At 40.5% G+C, this 20,572-nt stretch overlaps 1 protein-coding gene across 3 annotated transcripts in view; it reads right to left on the reverse strand.

Moving 5' to 3' along the window:
• Positions 1–20,572, reverse strand: part of prex2 (phosphatidylinositol-3,4,5-trisphosphate-dependent Rac exchange factor 2) — a 339,323-nt gene that overhangs the window by 244,246 nt on the left and 74,505 nt on the right. For all 3 annotated transcript variants that reach the window (XM_072571479.1, XM_072571478.1, XM_072571480.1), the window contains exons 3-6: positions 19,318–19,440; positions 16,937–17,041; positions 9,756–9,857; positions 7,512–7,673 (exon numbers count right to left, since the gene is read on the reverse strand). In XM_072571479.1, coding sequence (XP_072427580.1) covers positions 7,512–7,673; positions 9,756–9,857; positions 16,937–17,041; positions 19,318–19,440 — 492 coding nt within the window. The remainder of the gene's footprint in view (positions 1–7,511; positions 7,674–9,755; positions 9,858–16,936; positions 17,042–19,317; positions 19,441–20,572) is intronic.

Here is a 20,572-nt window from a genome sequence, read left to right on the forward strand (position 1 = left end):
CTGGAGGGTCCCAAGGTGGAAGATGAGGCGTTCTTCCTCCAGTTGTCAGGTGGTTAGGATTTAGCGATGAGGTGGCCTATGACCTGCATGCCCTTGGGGAGTTGAAGTGTTCAGCCACAGGGCGGTGGGGTTGGTTGGTGCAGGTGTCCCAGAGATGTTCTCTGAAACATTCCGCAAGTTGGCGTCCTGTCTCCCCAGTGTAAAGGAGACCACATCGAGAGCAAAGGGCACAGTAGATGAGGTGTTTGGATGTGGATGAAAATCTCTGCCAGATATGAAAGGGTCCTGTGGGGCCTTGGACGGAGGTGAGGTGGGAGGTGTGGGAGCAGGTTTTACATCTCCTGCGGTGGCAAGAAAAGGCGGGGAATGGAGGGTGGGTTGGTAGGGGTGGGTGGACTTCACAAGGGAGTCACAGAGGGAATGGTCTCTGCGAAATACTGATAAGGGTGGGGAGGGAAATATATCCCTGGTGGTCAGGTCTGACTGTAGGTAGAGGAAGTGGCAGAGGATGATGTGATGTATCTGGAGGTTGGTGGGATGGAAGGTGAGGGCCGGGGTGGGGGGGGGGGGGGGGGGGGGGGGGGCGGAGGTTCTGTCCTTGTTGTGGTTGGAGGGATGGGGTTCAGGGGCGGAGGTGCAGGAACTGAAGGAGATGTGCCGGAGGGCATCACTGACCGTGTGGGAGGAAAATCGAAGTCCTTCAAGTAGGAGGCCATCTGGGATGCTCTGGAGTGGAATTGATCTGGAGAGGGATTGAATTCAAGAGTCGTGAAGTGATGTTGCAGCTGTACAGGACTTTGGTTAGGCCACATTTGGAGTACTGTGTGCAGTTCTGGTCGCCTCACTTTAGGAAAGATGTGGAAGCTTTGGAGAGGGTGCAGAGAAGATTTACCAGGATGTTGCCTGGAATGGAGAGTAGGTCGTACGAGGATAGGCTGAGAGTTCTCGGCCTTTTCTCGTTGGAACGGCGAAGGATGAGGGGTGACTTGATAGAGGTTTATAAGATGATCAGAGGAATAGATAGAGTAGACAGTCAGAAACTTTCTCCCCGGGTACAACAGAGTGTTACAAGGGGACATAAATTTAAGGTGAAGGGTGGAAGGTATAGGGGAGATGTCAGGGGTGGGTTCTTTACCCAGAGAGTGGTGGGGGCATGGAATGCGCTGCCCGTGGGAGTGGTAGAGTCAGAATCATTGGCGACCTTTAAGCGGCATTTGGATAGGTACATGGATGGGTGCTTAATCTAGATTAGAAGTTCGGCACAACATCGTGGGCCGAAGGGCCTGTTCTGTGCTGTATTGTTCTATGTTCTATGTTCTATGTTCTATGATCCTCCTGGGAGCAGATGCAGCAGAGGCAGACAAATCGGGAGTCAGGGAAAGCATTTTTATGGGTGGGGAGGTGGGAAGAGGTGTAGTCTAGGTAGCTGTGGAAGTCAGTGGGTTTGAAGTAGATGTCTGTGTTGAGTCTGTCACTGGAAATGGAGATGGAGAGGTACAGGAAGGGGAGGGAGGTGTCCAAGATAGTCTAGGTGAACTCAAGGTCAGGGCGGAAGGTGTTTGTGACGTTTGTGACTGCGCTGAGATGCATGAAAGAGGAGTTGAGGCCTGGGGCAGGCTTGAGGAGCAGAATGGCCTTCTCCTGCTCCCATTTCTTGTGCTGTTACATTTTTGTTGCTGAGCAATTGATGAGATCAATGCAGAAGTAATGCAGACCCTGAAGCAAGTCCCTCAAGTGGGATCTCCCCCATTTTCTGTCTCTCCATCCAACTTGAAAGTTGCGAACCATGCTCCTGGTTGACTATCGGCGTGCTGCAGTCAGAAAGGAAAAGATCAAGCTAGCAACCTGGCATCAGATGTTTCTGGGAGAAGAGATAGTCCAACTGTCAATATCTTCACTGCCTTGATTGTAAACCTTGAGGGATGAGTGAGTTCAGTATGGTGCCAACCTTCAAAATCCACAGGCCCCATTAATACTCCAGGTCTCGAAATTGCTTAATCTCCCCTCACACTCTGTAACTAGCATGAGCATATGAGAGAATTCTGCAATTCATTGAAGTGTGAAAATTAAGATGGTTTTATTATTTTACTTCAAACAGGTTCATCACAACAAAAATTATTTACTTTCCTTCCTTAAATATTTAAGGAAAACTTGAATAAGTATTAAATTCACAGCAAGTAAGCATTTAAACACTCAATTGGTAAACATATCCTTTTTTAAAAATCTTTTGTGCTCAAAAGAGGAGTGGGACAAGATGAAGGTTATCCTGCCCATCTCTGTTGATTATAATAGTGTCGCGCTGAGACAACACATCCGCTAGAAGGGTGGAATTCGCAATACCAGCCATCCAATCACCTTGACCAAGATGCTGAAACATATGAAACCCAGTTCTGAGGAAGGATCACTCAATCCAAAACATTAATTCTGATTTCACTCAACACATGCTGCTGGACCACTTGAGCTTTTTCCAGCAATTTCTGTTTTTGGTTCAAACAACAAAGAACAAAGAACATGACCACACAGGAATAGGCCCTTCGGCCCTCCAAGCCTGCACCGATCCAGATCCTCTATCTAAACCTGTCACCTACTTTCTAAGGATCTGTATCATTCTGCAGCCTGCCCAATCATGTATCTATTATTCCTGCCCCTACCACCTCTGCTGGCAACGTGTTCCAGGCACCCACCACCCTCTGCATAAAGAACTTTCCACACATATCTCCCTTAAACTTTTCCCCTCTCACTTTGAACTCGTGACCCCTAGTAATTGAGTCCCCCACTCTGGGAAAAAGCTTTTTGCTATCCACCTTGACTATACCTCGCATTATTTTGTTGACCTCAATCAGGTTCCCCCTCAACCTTCGTCTTTCTAATGAAAATAATCCTTAACTATTCAACCTCTCTTCATAGCTAGCACCCTCCATACCTGGCAACATCCTGTTGAACCTCCTCTGCACTCTCTCCAAAGCATCCACATCCTTTTGGTAATGTGGCAACCAGAACTGTACGCTGTATTCCAAATGCGGCCAAACCAAAGTCCTATACAACTGTAACATGACTCTTGTACTCAATACCCAGTCCAATGAAGGAAAGCATGCCTTATGCCTTCTTGACCACTCCATTGACATGTATCGCTACCTTCAGGGTACAATGGACCTGAACACCCAGATCTCTCTGTACATCAATTTTCCCCAGGGCTTTTCCATTTACTGTATATTGTAGTTCACTCTTGAATTGGATCTTTATTTGCTTTCTTAAAGCAATTACAGAATCACAGAATCAAATTGACAGCATGGAAAAGGCCATTTGGCCCATCATGTTTGCATGGGTCGGCAAATGATCAGTTAATGTAATTCCCCATCTTCTCTTTGTAACCTTGATCAATTCCTTCTTGAATGTTTACATTGTTCCTCTCTCTATCTCACTCTCAGGCAGAATCCTCCCAATCTCAGACACATACCGGGCGAAAATCTGTCCTCACGTTTGAAGTCCTTCCTTTGTCAACTATCTTAAATCCGTGCCCCTCATTCTCACCCCTTCCACCAATGGGAACGGTTTTGCCCTAACCACGCTGTCTGGACTTTCTCATGATTTTGAATCCTTCTATCACATCTCCATTTAATCTTCTCTTCTTGAAGAAAACTGTCCCAGCTGATGACACAACTGAAGCTCTTCATCCCTGCAACCATCCTCATGCATATGTTCGTCACTGACTTGAATGGTCTTCAAAGTTCTTGATTATGCTCATCACAGTAACAACTGCCCTCACATGAACCCCAAATCCCACACTCTTGTTTAACCCGGCACCAAGCTATAACCGTACTTTGATCCTTTGCCAAGTCTAAAAATAACGAGCCCACTTCCTTTCAAAATCCAGCAATAAGCCAAACATTTCCTCTTGGGAGAAAATCTCTGGCGTTTTCCTTTTGTATGTCAGCTGCTTCACACAGGACCAGATGTTTGCATGTTGTTAAAGACTCAAACCATGACAGAAAGTTTGGGACTCCATCGGAGGTATAATAAAGGTCTGGCAGAAGCTTTCAGTGTTCTGTTTGTTCAGGCTTCAGAAGAATGCCCTACTTCCTGTCAAGTGAACTTTTAGTCAGCTTATAACTCTGAAGCCGGACAGAAGCCTTTCAGAAGGAATGCCTTGCTGCAGGTCCAACTATTTCAGTGTGAACAGTTCCCTTGCTGTTTCAAACACTTCAAAAGTGTTTTTTAAGAGAAGGGACAAAAATAGAAAAGTTTAACAGCAATTTAAAGCAATGCAACCCACATTTATAGACTGATAACGCAATACCTGCAGTGTAAGGCTGTACATCAGTTGTGTGGTGCTGCTGTATCCCTGCAGCAGGATTCAGGACTCGGCACTATCTGCTGTGTTTGTTAATGCATAGCATGGCTCACTTTCTTCCATTTGACCAAGTCATGTTGTCATGGCAGGATGCTGCATGTGTTGTTTGCTAAATGTGTCAAATCTCAACACCATGTTCTTTCCAAGTGCAAGTTTACACACTCACCTGGGATTCTAGCAGTACTGTCACCTAATGCATCTCCTGCTATCCTTTGGTCATGGCTGGTTGTGGCAGAATGTTGGAATTTTCCACTCATCCACAAGTAGGTTTGACAGCATAGGTGTGGAATCTGCTAGGTGCCCTTTCTGCAGCCAAAATGCCTACATTTTTATAATGACCACAGGGGTGTGGGGGTGCACAGAAAGGGCATTCAGGTTCTTACAGCCAGTGCCAATTAATACCCACTTAAGGACATTGTCTCTCCACAATCCATATCTTATTAGTGACAGTGGGAGGTCCATGTCACGAATGAAAACCAGCAACTTTACCTGCAAGGCTTATGAACATACTGGAAACAGAGGTAGACCAGTCGGCCCCTCAAGCCTCTTCTGTCATTCGGAGGTGAGAGTCCAAACAGCCCAGTGTTGCTACACGCTCTGATTTTAAAGTGGTGATTGTCAATTTTTTAATACTTTTTTCAATTCCTATGACTTATTTTGCTCTTTGGACATTTAAAGACCATACATTTTGATTTCCTGGATCAAGCAAGGAAGACACTGCTTTAAACAAAGGTGACTGTGCAGACAGAGAGTTGCAGTTTTAAAAGTTATATTACTGGAGCCCATTGTGAGTTGCATAGAATGTTTTTATTTAAAGAAACAATGGGAGCAAAAGCAGAGAGTATGGATCAATGGATCCAGACTAAAGCTGTCAAACAACTTCCTTGATTCATCTTTAATCTCCATGTCCTATCTCTCTTCCTGGTCAATCTGTACTTAAGACAGGAATTTTAAAAAGGAGTGTAGTTGAAGGGATAGAGTGAAAAGTTTGCAATTCCTCTTTTTTTGCCATTGGTTTCAGTTAATTTGTCTGTAATAACCATTACTGCCTTGTTAGATACAGAAACCGGGTGAACATTTTCTTTTAACCTGCGTTCATTGGTCAGGAGAACTGGGGACTTTGGATGGTTGGAATAATTTTTTTCACATTGTACTGATGTCAGGGAATGCAGGGGCCTGACTTCCAATGTACTATCCAGTCAGATGTCAAAGGTACAATAACAAATTGCATGTCTTTATGAAAATTGTTTAAATGAATACTGCATTTATTGAGAAAGTTGGACATTTTTAAAACACTTATCCACAGCCAATGTGATATAGTCTATTAGGTAACAAACATTCCAGACACCCTTAAAATAATTGTTAATAATTAGTATTACATTTTCTACAATGTTTAACTTTTCCCAATTGTTATTGTCTGTAATATTTAGTGGAAGGGATTCATTTCTAAGGCTAACATGGGATTGAAAAATACGACTTGAAAGAAGATAAAATACAACCATACTGATGAAAATAATGTTTTACCAAAATATTTGACACCACATGAGATTTGGACTTATTTCACCTTTCGAGATTTAAATCTATCTGGGCACTGACTTCAGACCTTGTTCTGATTGTAATCTGATTTCATCATAAAAAAGAAGCACAATACAAGTTCTGATGTAGAATCACCTGACGCGAAACATCAGCTCTGCTTTCTCTCTCCACAGATGCTGCCAGACCCACTGAGTTTCTCCAGCAAATTCAGTTTTTGTCTCAGATCTGAAGATTCCACAGATTGTTTTGTTTTACAATCTGGTTCCTTGTAGGTAAGAGGATATTAGGATGCTCATTATGATGTTGGGAAGTATTTTCTATTACAGCAGACCCTTAAACTTCAGATATTTTTCAGTCAACTCATCCAGATGTGTTACGATACATGTCTGGAGCAAGTGGGACTTGACCCTGAACTATCCTTGCAGGCAGTGAATTGCAGATCCCCACCTGCCTCTGGGTGAAACAGTTTTTCCTCAAATCTCTTCTAAATCTCCCGCCTTTCACTTCAGGTTAACGCCCCTTTATGTCACCACATCCTATTATAAAATCAGGCATTTCTAAATCTTCAAAATCTCTAATCAGGACAGTTAATAGAACATTCTGGTTTATCATGAGGGAAGTTGAATACGAGAGTAGAGAGGTTTTGATTCAGATATACAAGGCATTGGTGAGACCATATCTGGTATATAGTGTCCAGTGCTGGTCACCATACTTACAGAAGGATGTTAAACCATTGGAAACAGTTCAGTGAATGTTCATTAGACTAATCCCTGGAATGGATGGATTGCCTTATGAGAAAAGGCTATATAGGTGAGGCCAGTATCTTCTGGTGTTTAGAAGAGTCATAGGTCACTAATCGAAACATGTAAGATCGTGAGGGGTGTGGAAAGAATGCTTCCTATTTTGAGAGAAGCTAGAACTAGGAGTCATGGTTTAATAACAATGGTTTGGTCATTATTGGGTGACACGGTGGCTCAGTGGTTAGCACTGCTGCCTCACAGCGCCAGAGACCTGGGTTCAATTCCCGCCTCAGACAACTGTCTGTGTGGAGTTTGCACATTCTCTCTGTATCTGTGTGGGTTTGCTCTGGTTTCCTCCCACAGTCCAAAAATGTGCAGGTTAGGTGAATTGGCCATGCTAAATTTCCCGTAGTGTTGGGTGAAGGGATTAATATAGGGGAATGGGTCTGGGTGGGTTGCTCTTTGGAGGATCGGTGTGGACTTGTTGGGCTGAAGGGCCTGTTTCCACACTATATGTAATCATATTTGATAAATGAGGACACGTTTTCCTTTCTACCTCGGAGGGTTGTGAACCTTTCAAATTCTCTTCTCCTAAAAGGCTGTGGATAGAGGATCTTTAAATATGTTTAAGGCAGAGGTACGTAAATTCTTGATTGCCATGATGATTCGAGATTAATGGCAAGAAATGTCGAGTTGAGGTTAAAATCAGACCAGCCGTGATCCAATTGAATGACAGGGCAGGCTTGAAGGGCTAAGTGGTCAACTACTGTTCCTTTTTTGGACATAACTTTGAATTCAATCAGCAAAGCATGTTTTGGAACCTGCTGGTAGGATACCTTTCAATTTGGAGCAGTAAAACTTCAAACTAAATGGAGTAGTATTACCTCCCATCCTTCTATATGAGACTGCCATTCTTCCAGAACTTCAAACTTTTCCATTTGTCTCTTGGCTTCATTTATGGTGGAGCACACAGTTTTCATGGCCTGTAGAGCCTCCATTACTGCCGCATAGTCATTATGCCTTTTCGGTGTCCTCTTCATCAGTTCCTAAATGAATGTTAACACACGTTTCCTCAAAAAACAACATTCTTAAAAATGTTAACAACTTTGAGCAAGTGGCTTTCCTCAAGGTCTTTTTTTTTAATTTATTCTGACAGGGCCAGCATCCATTGCCCATTCCTAATTGTAGCTCAGGGTCAACCACATTACTGAGAGTCTGGAGTCACATATCAGCCAGACCAGGTAAGGACAGCAGTTTCCTTCCCTAAAAGGACAATGATGAACCATGTGGGTTTTCCTCAACAAATGACAACAGATTCATAGTAATCATTATATTCTTTATTCCAGATTTTTATCAAATTCATATTCCACCACTGCCATGGTAGGAATTGAACCCAGAAGGTTACTGCAGTCAGTGGCTTAAAAGTCCAATGACACTTAGCCATCACCTCCCCTTGTGTCTCTTTATGAAATAATGTTTGGTAGCTCTTTCAGATTTGGCAAGTTTGAGAAGTCATTTCACCACAACCACTTTGAGAAAATCCAATTCCTCACAGTTTGTTTTAGTAAGAAAATTGTCAAGGTTTGGTGTCTTTTTCCTCAAAACAATAGTCTTTTTTTTTAATCTTCATTTGCAGAAAGTGCATACTGCTGCTCAGGTCATCATTTTCTCTCTATTCTTGATTGTCCTGTTGAAGATAGCAAGGGATGAGAATTGCAAACCGTAGAGAGGAGAGGAGAGAAATTCAAAGGCAGAAGCAAGTTTGGGAAGTGGGCAAAGAGATGGCAGTAGAAGTTCAATGCAGAGCAGAGTGAGGTGATACATTTTTGATCGGAAGAACAGCAAGAGAAAGTGTGGAATTCTAAGGGGGTTGCAGGAGCAGAGGGACCTGTCTGTATTTGTACATATATCATTAAAGGTGGCAGGTCAGGTTGAGAAAGAAATTAGGGAGTAATTAATAAAGTATAGAGGTAATTAATAAAGTATAATAGGGGCATTAAGTACAATAGCTAGAGGGTTAATCTGAACTTCTCTAAGACATTAGTTCAACCTCAGCTGGTGCACTAAATTCAGGTCTGGGTGCCTCATTTTCAGAAGAATGCAAGGCATTGCAGGAAGTGCAGAAAGGGTTTATGAGAATAGTTCCCAGGATGAGGAATTTCAATTCTGGAGATAGGTTGGAGAACCTGGGGCTGTTCTTCTTCAAGAAGAGATAGCTGAGAGAACTGACTAAAGTTCTCAAAATCATGAGAGTTCTCAACAAATGAAAATAGGGGGAAGTATTTCCATTTGTGAAGGAATCAAGAATGAGAGGGCACAGATTTAAAATAATTAGCGAAAGCAGTCAAAGTGATCTCAGGGAAAGCATTTTGATGTAACAAGTAGTTAGGGCTGCACCATTGGTGGGGTCAGGCTCAATCAAGGCATTCAAAGGGGAATTGGATGGAACAAGTATCATAGGGAGAAAGCCGGACAATGATGTTGGATGAATTGCCCCTTTGGAGAGCTGGTGCAGATACGATGGGCCAAATGGCCACTGTAACAATTCTGTGATTCTGACTTACATTCTTGAGTACAACTTCTCATCCAGAATCGTCACATTAAACATCTGAAAAGTGAGCTAAATATAATAACTTAAACACTCACATGACTTGACATTAAAAATAGACACTGGTTTACAAAAATATATATTTCCCTAAATAATTGAAGTCCAACATAATTCCAAGGTCTTCAAAGAAACAATTTGTTGTTCTTTAGAAAGACAGATTGTTTCATTTATTTCTCATCAGTTTTTGGAAATTTTAGACTGACTTATTGAACCACAGTCTAGACAGATGAATCCACACTATTTTAACCCACCCTTTTTCAGTCGCACAGTGAATGCTGCAGATTTATGAATACTTTGGTACTGTACACACAGCCAAGTAACAGGGAAACCAAACTGTGAAATAGACACAAAATTAAGCAACATGTATTCAAAACAGCAAAATGTAATGAAAGGTTACGAAGGATCAATCCTAATCTAGACACCATTCCATTCCGTTGATATGGGAGTGGAACTAGTGCATTGGCAGATCCACAATAGACAGTCTGTGGCATGTAACAACATGTGTCCTTACATGAAGTACCTTTAACAGAAGTGGATACTTGCATATCCTTTGTATTGGAGCAACAAGATAGCCTTCAAGTGGAACATCAGGGTTCTTCCGTCCTGCCAACACCATGCAACCCTTGTGTATCAAAAGGGGACATGAATAATTAATCCACACAAATATTGATGTGATTAATTATGCAGTAATGAAATATAGCCTGTATTGGAAAATCAGTTTTAACTCCATTCACTACATATAAATGAAAGCAAAAGTGATATCAAAAATATCCTTTCTCTCTAGACATCCATCTTAATTTCTGTAAGTCATATTGTTAATTATATGATACTCTCACCACATTTTTAATGACACACTTTCACAACAGACTTCCAACATGCCTCTCACTTGAAGGTGTCGTGCTTTGATAGGTTACAGTTCACTGGAAAATCAATGTCACTTTAATCAGGGATTGAAAGACCCGAACGCAGGATCTTTATATAAATTGTGAAGATGATTCAAAAGGTCAAATTCTAGACAATCTCTCACCAACTTTGACAGATGAACTACAGGGAGCATTCCATCAGGGTGCATCATGCCTTGGTATGGCTACTGCTCTGCCCAGGACCGTAAGAAACTATAGAGAGGGTTGTGAACACAGCGCTGACCATCACGCATTCATTGACCTTCCATCCGTTGACTCCATCTATACTTCTCGATGCCTCAGAAAGGCAGCCAACATCATCAAAGACCCCTCCCACCCCGGTTATAATCTCTTCCAATCTCTTCCATCAGGCAGAAAATACAAAAGCTGAAACACACTCAATTAACTGAACAAAATAACTCCCAACCCATGCCCTTCGGATAATCAAGGGACGTGACAACAATAAATCAAATTAAATCAAATAATCTAAGTATAAAGATACACAAACATCGAAGAAAAGTGAAAGAGAAGAAGGAAATCAAAAACATGCCATTAGTTGTCACAAAGCTTTTTTTTTAATATTAAAAGACTGTAGCAGAACATACATATGGAAGGAGGTAAGGAATTCAATAGTATTTTATAAGAGAACAAAAAGAAATACAAAAATGTGTGCTGAGTTTTAGTTTGACCTGAGGCAGAATTTAAGGAGGGAGAAAAGCATGTGAGAAAGCAAATTTATACCTGACAAGAACTGCAAAATCAATGAATGAGGTTGGGGAGAAATGAGAAAGCTAGCTAATAGCAGAACTGTGGTTGACAAAATTTTAGTATCTGATTTTGGAGTGTAATTTATGATCCTATTAGTACATGCCAAAAAAACTGCCCTCTTACGTACTATTACCTCCAGCAGCAGCACAAAATGAGTTTGTAGCACATTAGCAGCTGAATTTCCAACATACCAACTTTTATTCTCCATTAACTTGTATTGTTGTAATTTTTAGTTTCGAATGAGTAACAACGACAATGAAAGGGCTTCCACAAAAGAGAATGAACAATCAGTATCTGAACTCCAATGCGAAGAAAGTCAGGCAGTGAGAAGCCCAAGTACCAGTTCCCTATGAACCCACTGTGCAGATTACCTTTCAAAAGTCTGGCTACTGAAGGATGGAATTACCAGCACAGAGAGAGTAGCAAATATATATTTGACATATGTTCACTGCCCTCTCTCACTCTATACATATATTTTATAACACATAATATATATCAATATAAATATCAAGTTCAATAATTTTAGAATCTAAACTTCTTCTTCCATATCCTTTACCCACCCCTCTCACCCCAGGACCTGTCATTATATGGGTTGCTTTAAGCATAGCCAACCCATTGCCTCCATGAACACCTCTCTAGCTTTTTGTCTTCCCTAGCTCATAATCAACAATCCCCTTTGTTCCCCTCTCTGTCTCTCTCTGGGTTCCCACTCCACTATCTACTCACACCTTTCCCTCCAACCCCTTGTCAACAAAATAAGTAACACTTTTACTCAGATGCTATCAGTTCTGACGATGGGTCATCAGACTCTAAATGTTAATTCTGTTTTGTCTCTACAGCTGTTGCAGACCTACTGAGTTGCTCCAGCAATTTCTGTTTTTGTCATACATGTGACACACGAGACTTAAGGGTCAGAGCTGGCAATGCACTCACTCAGTCATCATTTGTCAATGCTATTACCTCTATCATAGGTAGTGTTGCTCGCTGATGATTGCACAGTGGTGAGCACCATTCACAACTCATCATCGACTGAAGCGGTCCATGCAAGACCTAGACAACATCCATCCTTTAGCAAGTAATATTCACACCACACAAATATCAGTCAATGATTGATGTCAACAAGAGACAATCTATCACTCTCACCCGGATATTCGATGACATTGCCATTACGGACTCTCCATAACTGTTAAGTACCATGCCAGACCCCCTCAAAATATTACAAGAAGGTAGTCTAGACCCTAACCTTTTCTTATTTTAAAGGCCGATGTGAAGTGGATATTCCAGGTGTGATGCAGCTGGTCAAACCACTTGGCTTTAAGCAAAACAGAATTTATTTAAACACAATAGTTGAAACATGAACAATAGAAAGCGGAATTAAGAATAACTTAACTCTTTGTGATTTTGATCAATGACTTGGATGAGGAAGTGGAAGGGTGGATTAGTAAATTTTCAGCTTACATGAAGGTTGATGGGTTGTGGGTAGTGTGGAGGGTTGTTGTAGATTGGAACAGGACATAGACAGGATGCAGAACTGGGCTGATATGTAGCAGATAGTGTCCAAGCTGGAAAAATGTGAAGTCACTCACATTGGAAGGTCAAATTTAAATGCTGAATACAGGGTTATTCTTGGCAGTGTGGAGGAACAGAGGGATCTTGGGGTCCATGTCCATAAATCCCTCAAAGTTGTCACCCAAGTTGTTGGGGTTGTTAAGAAGATTTATAGTGTGTTGGCTTTCATTAGCAGGGAGATTGACTTTAAGGGCTATGAGGTTATGCTGCAGCTCTATAGAGCTCTGGTTAGACCACACTTGGGATATTGTGTTCAATTCTGGTCTCCTCATTATAGGAAGGATGTAGAAGTTTTAGAGAGGGTGCAGAGGAGATTTACCAGGATGTTGCCTGGACTGGAGGGCATGTCTTATGAAGAAAGGTTGAGGGAGCTAAGGCTTTTCTCATTGGAGTGAAGAAGAAGGAGAGGTGGCTTGACAGAGGTGTACAAGATGATGAGAGGCATAGATAGAGTGGATAGCCAGAGACTTTTTCCCAGGGTGGACAAGGGGGCATAATTTCAAGGTGATTGGAGGAAGGTTTAGGGGAGATGTCAGAGGTAGGTTCTGTATACAGACAGTGGTGGGTGCGTGGAATGCACTGCCAGTGGTGGTAGTAGAGTCAGATATTTTGGAGACATTTAAATGACTCTTAGTTAGGCACATGGATGACAGTAAAATGAAGGGTATGTAGGGTAGTCTAATCGTAGAGTAGGATAAAAGGCCAGCACAACATCGAGGGTCGAAGGGCCTGTACTGTGCTGTACTGTTCTATGTTTTAAAATGACCTTTCAAAGTGACAACATCATCACAATAATCCTTGGGTCATGACTGATCCGAAACATAACTGGATCAGCTACGTAAACAGTGGGCTTCAAAACCTAGTGCAGACGTTGGGAGGTCTGAGGCAACTAACTCATGTCCTTACTTTCCAAATCCTTCCATGGTCTTCATGCATAAATTAGGGGTTTGATAGAATGTTCTCCACTTGCCTGGATGTAGTTCTGTAACAGGCCAGACAAAACCCCTAAAAACATATCAAGTGTAATTTGTTTAAAGTCATTAACTTTATCTTGTTTAAGGCAGGTGTAATGCGTTGCTTTCCAAATGTGATTTGATTGGACAAACTACTCGACTTTAAACAAATTACACTTTATTTTTGCACCACAGTTAAAATACAAACAAAAATAAAAGAACTGGCATAACTGCAACTCTATTGAAACACCTAACAAAACCATGTTAATTAACTACTACTCATAAACATCTCCAATATAGCAGCGACCCATAAATACATCTTTGGCAAAGGCAACTTCAGCAAAACAGATTTCCCTCACTTGCTATCTCATCTAATCCAAGAGAAGGAACACTGATAGAATGAATCTAGCAGCAGTGAGAGAACTCAAGCTTTTTGCAGCATCAGAGAGTGACCTGTATCTAACAGCTGCAACTCCAAAGCCCAACTTCAATAATTGAAAGCAAAACAAAAACTGTGTGTGCCTGACTCTACCCACTCACACTTCCTTTGTCTACTTTAAAAAAAGACTGAAAGTTATTCACTCTGTTTTCCATGGAGCAGATATCTCAACACCAGGTTTACAACATCCCTTTTCAAGAGAAAAGGCACATATCACCACAAGTTCCAACAATACTTGCTCTGATCCCAGGTGATATTAGTACTGAACAATCTGGCTTGATAGATCACACTTAACGTTTTTAACATTTAACAAAGTGGTCTTTCACTGAAAAACAAACATGTGGTGCTATCAGGTTAGTTTTAGTAATAAAACAGAAGTTTATTACACAAAATAAAGCCGTGAAATAGAATACACCAAGCCATTTACATATAATGTAAGTTTAAAGATTTCAAAATCCCATTAATCACAACAGCATCCTTTGACAGTACTCAAACACCAGAGAGAGCATTCCCTTCTCTATCACACATAGGATAGATTTACATGCACCTTCAATTTCCCAGTCCTGAGAATCGGATTCCTCTTCCTTGTGTCCGCATAGAACCAATCTTAGATTTTCTCAGCTTCAAATAACACCTTTAGGATTTTAACCAAACACTTCTGGTCTGGAACATTTAAACTAAGCATCTTACTCTGAGGTAATCTGCACATTCAACTTTAGCCAAGCTTTTGCAAAATTGTTAAACTGAAACCCATACGTTTTTTTTCCAAGGTACAGGTGTTTCCATTAATCAAAAGAAAAAAAATCAATTAATTCTGGCTATCTTAACTGAAAATTAAATCAATAACTCTTTGTTCACCTGTAAAAACTGTCTCAATTAAAACAAAACCCCATAACAGCTCAGATATTTACTGTCACATTTTTGTATAGAAATCACCACCACTACACAAATGCCTCCAAGTTAATTATTGCCCTTCAGACAGTCAGACATTTAAAAAGTTACAAATTACATTAAAATATATCACAAACCTTACCTCACACAATTTACAATTTTAACAACATGCAGAACAAAGCAGACCACTTGGCTGGCACCCTAATCACTATGGGTACAGTGACTACAGTTTGTGTCACCTGAAAGATCCATCTGAAAGATGCTTCGACAACTTAAGAATACTTCTTTAACAAACCCAAGACCTCAACCAATCTCAAAAGACACAAATGTCTCCATCTGCAAGTTTCCCAAAGTCAAACCAGTATTTTAAAGTATATTGCTGTTCTTTTATCAGCATGATAAACTTTCATGAGTCAAAATCCTAGAAGTTCCTACTTAACTGCACTTAGGGCGTATCTCCAACATATGCAATATAGTGGCAAAAACAACCATTTCACCACAATCTAATCAATACTGTGGTAAAAATAGGCATTTCACCACAATCTAACTAATGACTATCATGGTTGGCCAACAGTTCATATCTCAGGAACAAAAAATATTATAAAGATTCAGTGAATAAAACCAGTGAACAGTGCAGCAATAAATATACGAAAGATAATGTTACAAGAATAATCCAATGTTTGTTTTCGGTATTTGGGATACTGAAGGACCAAGATTTGCGATGCCAACAGCATTTTTTTTTTGTTATATTCTGATGGAAGCATAGTTGTTCTGAACTCTTCACTTTTTTGTTTTTTTACTTTGTTTCTATGATGTTGTACTTTTGAATTTCTGTAATGCTGTACCTTTTATTTATTTATTTTTCTAATTTCTTTCACCCTAAGAATTTGTACTCAAGACTCTATACCTAGATACCTTCGGTAATGCCATAAGTGGTGACTTATAAACTTTGCACTGTACTCAAGTGATGTACATCAGACAATTAAGTTAATTCAATTCAATTTTTTAAAAATCTAAATTTTCGGTTTACAGACGTCCTGTGTCCCCTTTTTATCAACTAGGAGAAAGTGAGGACTGCAGATGCTGGAGTGCCAGAGTTGAAAAATGTGGTGCTGGAAAAACACAGCAGGCCAGGCAGCATCCGAGGAGCAGGAGAATCGACGTTTCGGGCATAAGCCCTTCTTCAGGAATGAGCATGTGGTCCATTACTGAAGAAGGGCTTATGCCCGAAACGTCGATTCTCCTGCTCCTCGGATGCTGCCTGGCCTGCTGTGTTTTCCCAGCACCACATTTTTCAACTCCCCTTTTTATCACAAAATTTGAAATGAATATACATTTATTCTGGTCACCCCTGGAACCAAAGTTTTGGTATATCAACCGAAGCACCAAGGAGTCTTGGAATAAAAGTTTAAACAAATTGTCATCCATGTTTTCTCCATGTGATCAGTTCCAAACTAACTTGTGTGTTAACCCCCAGGAAGATAAGTCTGCTTCTGGTCTGCACCAGCACCACAAAATCCGTTAAAGCTTCTAAACTATTAATCCACTTATCTCACTTACAAATATCTCGTATTTCATATATTAGATTCTTGGTTTGATACTTGAAAGGATTTATCTCATCTATAAATAGACAATTATAATTAATGTGGTCCAATAATGTACAAATACATTTGTAAAGTACCAATTTTGATATTGAAAATCTGGAAAAATTTTGGAGACATTCAGCAGGCAGACAGACAGCATCCGTTATGTCACTGGACACTGCAGGTACAAATCCTTCTGTCAAATGTTTCCATCTATTGGTGCTACTTTGCCTCATGGAGACCAACTACAGTTCACTTCAAGAACAGCATTGTGTATATATTGTGCAATAGTTCGGCAGCATGTTCTCTGTAGTTCAGGTACGAGGTTGATGCTAATGAATGACCAAACATAAATCAATTTGCATCCACAAAACATTTAACACCAGTAACCTACAGTTTTAAAGAATGATTTTAACCAAGCACACCCAGATGAGCAGCAAGACTTGGCAGAATCTATTTTATCAATTACCACCCACTCACACATCAAGAATGCCTTGTCAAAATTCATATTTATCACTGGATATGAATTACTAGTACTGCAGAAAATCCTTTTTGCTTTTTGGCATTCAATTATGTAGAAGGAAAGGAGACTTTACCAGTAAAAAGGTCCGTACAGTCTGTATTTTATTTAGTTCCAAAAGTAGCCTTTGTGCTTTCTCCTGATTACTGCAGTACTCATCATAGATAGAAAATCGATGTCTCTGTATTTCAAAGAAAAAAACTCGATAAGCAACTCTTGTGAATTGTTGGTTAGTGCAAAAATCTGTTCTAGTAGTGTCGATAAAAGCTTTAAATGTATCAATTACAACAAAATAGGTGAAGGTCTTGTTGAATTAGAGAACTGTAGGACGGCTCCCTGAATAGAGAGAGGTGATGGTTTCACCTGAGGGTCACCATGCCTCAGGCAGGGAGTGAGGTTGAGAAGGTACAAAGTTCATGTTAACCTTAGTCAATGTGTAAATGTTGTATTGGTATTACTCTGCATCACAAACAAGTCATCCAGCCAACTGAGCTAACCAACCTGCCTCCATTTATAACACAATAGTGACAGCAGACATCACTGGTTAGTTTCCTTATTTCAATGATAAAGGAATTCAAACAAGAACACTGCTTAGCATTGCTTAATGCTGGAGGCAGTGTAACCAGGACATGCAGCGATAGGAAATTAAATCCAACTCAGCCATCTGAATCTTCCTACACTCTAAAATCCATGAGTGGTAAAGTTGTGATGGAGTGAGTGAACAATTACATTATCACTCGGGCAGTTTAAATCCAAAGAGCTGCCATTTGCTTTCTAAAGTGCAAGGCTTACTTTCACAAGGGATGGGAACACAGTGATCAAACTTCACTTGTTAGAATGACTCAGCATTGGTCACATTTTGGGATCAAACTCTTGTGCTAACAAGTCCTGAGGTAACAGGAAGCTTCCAGTTCTACCCTTCCAAACACCAGCTCCAAAGAACGAGTTTGGGGAAATGACCACACCTGACTAATACACTGCAGGGTTCCTGGCCCATTGTAGTGATTGGAAGACGGCCTAGTGGTTTTCATTGGCTATAAGATCCTTGATTGGGGTTGTTAACCTGGGGCTAATCAGGGAGCCCTGGCTGACAGATATAAACAGGAGATTCAGATAGTCTGCTTATTTCAGGGACTGGCTCCCAGCTAGCTGGTCAGAGTCTATGTACTATGCACATGTAAATAAAGGGTGACTTGGTGATGGAATAATGGCCTCTGTGCAGTTATTTCACTCTTGATATATACGAGTACCATTTCAAACACGGCACATTGTTTCTATGTTCTGGACATGTTCTACATATTGTACAGTTGGAACCTTGTTTTCAAGAAAGCACCTAGAAAATTATCAATAAAAGAGACACTTCACAATTATTTGTCATGATACATGCTTAATATTGATTAAAACAATCAAAGACATGTATTGTCACTGACCTCTATCACCAAATTAAACCACATTCAACAGGAGGGAGAATTCACAAGATTTTATCAGGATGGTAGCATGCATCAGTCACTTATCTCATGATAATCAATACCTATGTCAGGGCCATATTATGTTTAAAAGTCTGTAAGGCCCTTAGCAGGAAGTTTTATCTACAAAGCACAACTTGTACCTTTGAGGTGGAATTTATTTCTTGCTGATTTCACTGGCTGTAAGCACAGATTCCCCTACTAATGAGAACAATCCACTGTATTATTTGTATTGGTCTAGAAAAGTTATGCTATATTTCCCAAACAGAAGACTATAATCTTATACACAAAGCATGATCAAATATTTAACTACAGATTTTATCTAATATTTCAATATGTACCAAGAAAATACATCAATTATTTCTTGTTATATTATTTTCCTTAATTAGTGAATTTTTTTGTATTTTGCCCATGGAATGGCAGGTAAAAAGTATATTTCCTTCTGAATATATGAGCAATGCTCAATACTTTAACCTATGCCCTCTAGTTTTGGACTCCCTTATCCCAGGGAAAAGACTTTGGCTATTCACCCTGTCCACGCCCCTGAAGTTTTATCATTACTGAACTATAGAATGCCCTCAATATCCATTTCCAGAATTTTATGTTTTAATATGTGTTTCATGTTGGTCTTTTAGCAAAGCAAATGAAGTAATGGCATTATTCAATGTGGGTTTACATAAATGCATATATATACTGAATGAATAAAAAACACTTTTTAAATTAACATTGCTGTTATTGTAATTAATCTATCCTCAATAGAAAGTTAAAAAATCACACAACACCAGGTTGTAGTCCAATAGATTTAGTTGGAAGCACTAGCTTCCGGAGCTCTCCAAACTATAACCTGGTGTTGTGTGATTTTTAACTTTGTACACCCCAGTCCAACACCAGCATCTCCAAATCTCAATAGAAAGCTGTGGTTTAACTAGTAGCTCAATAAGAGAAGAAAATATTGGAGTCAGTCAGTCCTGCCAGAATTACTGATACATACAAACTGAAGAAAGCAGTTTCCCAATTCATGATGGGCACTAGGTTCAGGTAACAGATGCTCCTCAATGATACTCAGGAACTCTTTGTGCACAGCAAGTATGTCCTCAATATTGGAGAACAATGTCTGGAAGTAAACATGAGAAATCACATCATTAACAAAGTTCGAGTGGTGAAAAACTGTCTAATTTTCTGTGAAGACGAACTTCCAACAAAGAGCCCAGATCTTTCCTAACCTCATAATCCCACTGTCCTCACACAGCCACCCCACAGACATGTTTCCCCTCAACTTCACTTGAGATGGTAATGAATGCTAACATAATGTTCCGCGTGCCCTAGCACATCAATGGGGTAGAGGTTCTCAGGTTGCAACCAAATAGCCCACATGTGACCATGGAAGTTATCTCTGGTCTTCCAATGAACTGTGAAGAAAGTGGAAACAGGAACCCTTGGGTAAGTTTCTTTACACCTCCCTAGTCCAAAGGCTTCAAAGGATATGTTTTTGAGTCTCAGCTCACATACATTAACTCGGCATTGATAACAAGGAACTGTTTTAACCTGATTATTTTCTAAACGGAAAAAAAAATTCAGAAGTCTGAAGTGCAAAGAGACTTGGGAATTCTAGTCCAGGATTCTCTCAAAGTAATCTTGCAGTAGTTAGAGTCAGTAGTTAGGAAGGCAAATGCAATGATGGCAGTTATGTTGAGAGGGAAAAAGTGAAGACTGCAGATACTGGAGATCAGAGTCGAGACTGTGTTGCTGGAAAAGCGCAGCAGGTCAGGTAGCATCCAAGGAGCAGGAGATTCAACGTTTCAGGCAAAAGCCCTTCATCAGAAATGGGAAGAATTCTCCTGCTCCTCAGATGCTGCCTCACCTGCTGTGCTTTTCCAGCACCATAGTCTCAACATTTATTTTGAGAGGACTTGAATATAAAAGCAGGGATGTACTTCTGAGGCTCTATAGGCCTCTGGTCAGATCACATTTGATGTATTGTACGCCGTTTTGGGCCCCAAATCTCAGGAAGGATGAACTGGCCCTGGAGCATGTTCAGAGGAGTTTTACAAGAATGGTCACAGGAATGAAAAGCTTAACATATGAGGAGTATTTGAGGACTCTGGGTTTATACTCAATAGAGTTTATAAGTATATGGGGTATTTAATTGAAGCTTACAGAATACTGAATGGCCTGGACAGAGTGGATGTTGGGAAGATGTTTTCATTGGTAGGAGAGACCAGGTCCTGAGGTCACAGCCTTAGAGA

This window comes from Chiloscyllium punctatum, chromosome 5 (genome assembly GCF_047496795.1).
Source record: "Chiloscyllium punctatum isolate Juve2018m chromosome 5, sChiPun1.3, whole genome shotgun sequence".
NCBI classification, from domain to species: domain Eukaryota; kingdom Metazoa; phylum Chordata; class Chondrichthyes; order Orectolobiformes; family Hemiscylliidae; genus Chiloscyllium; species Chiloscyllium punctatum.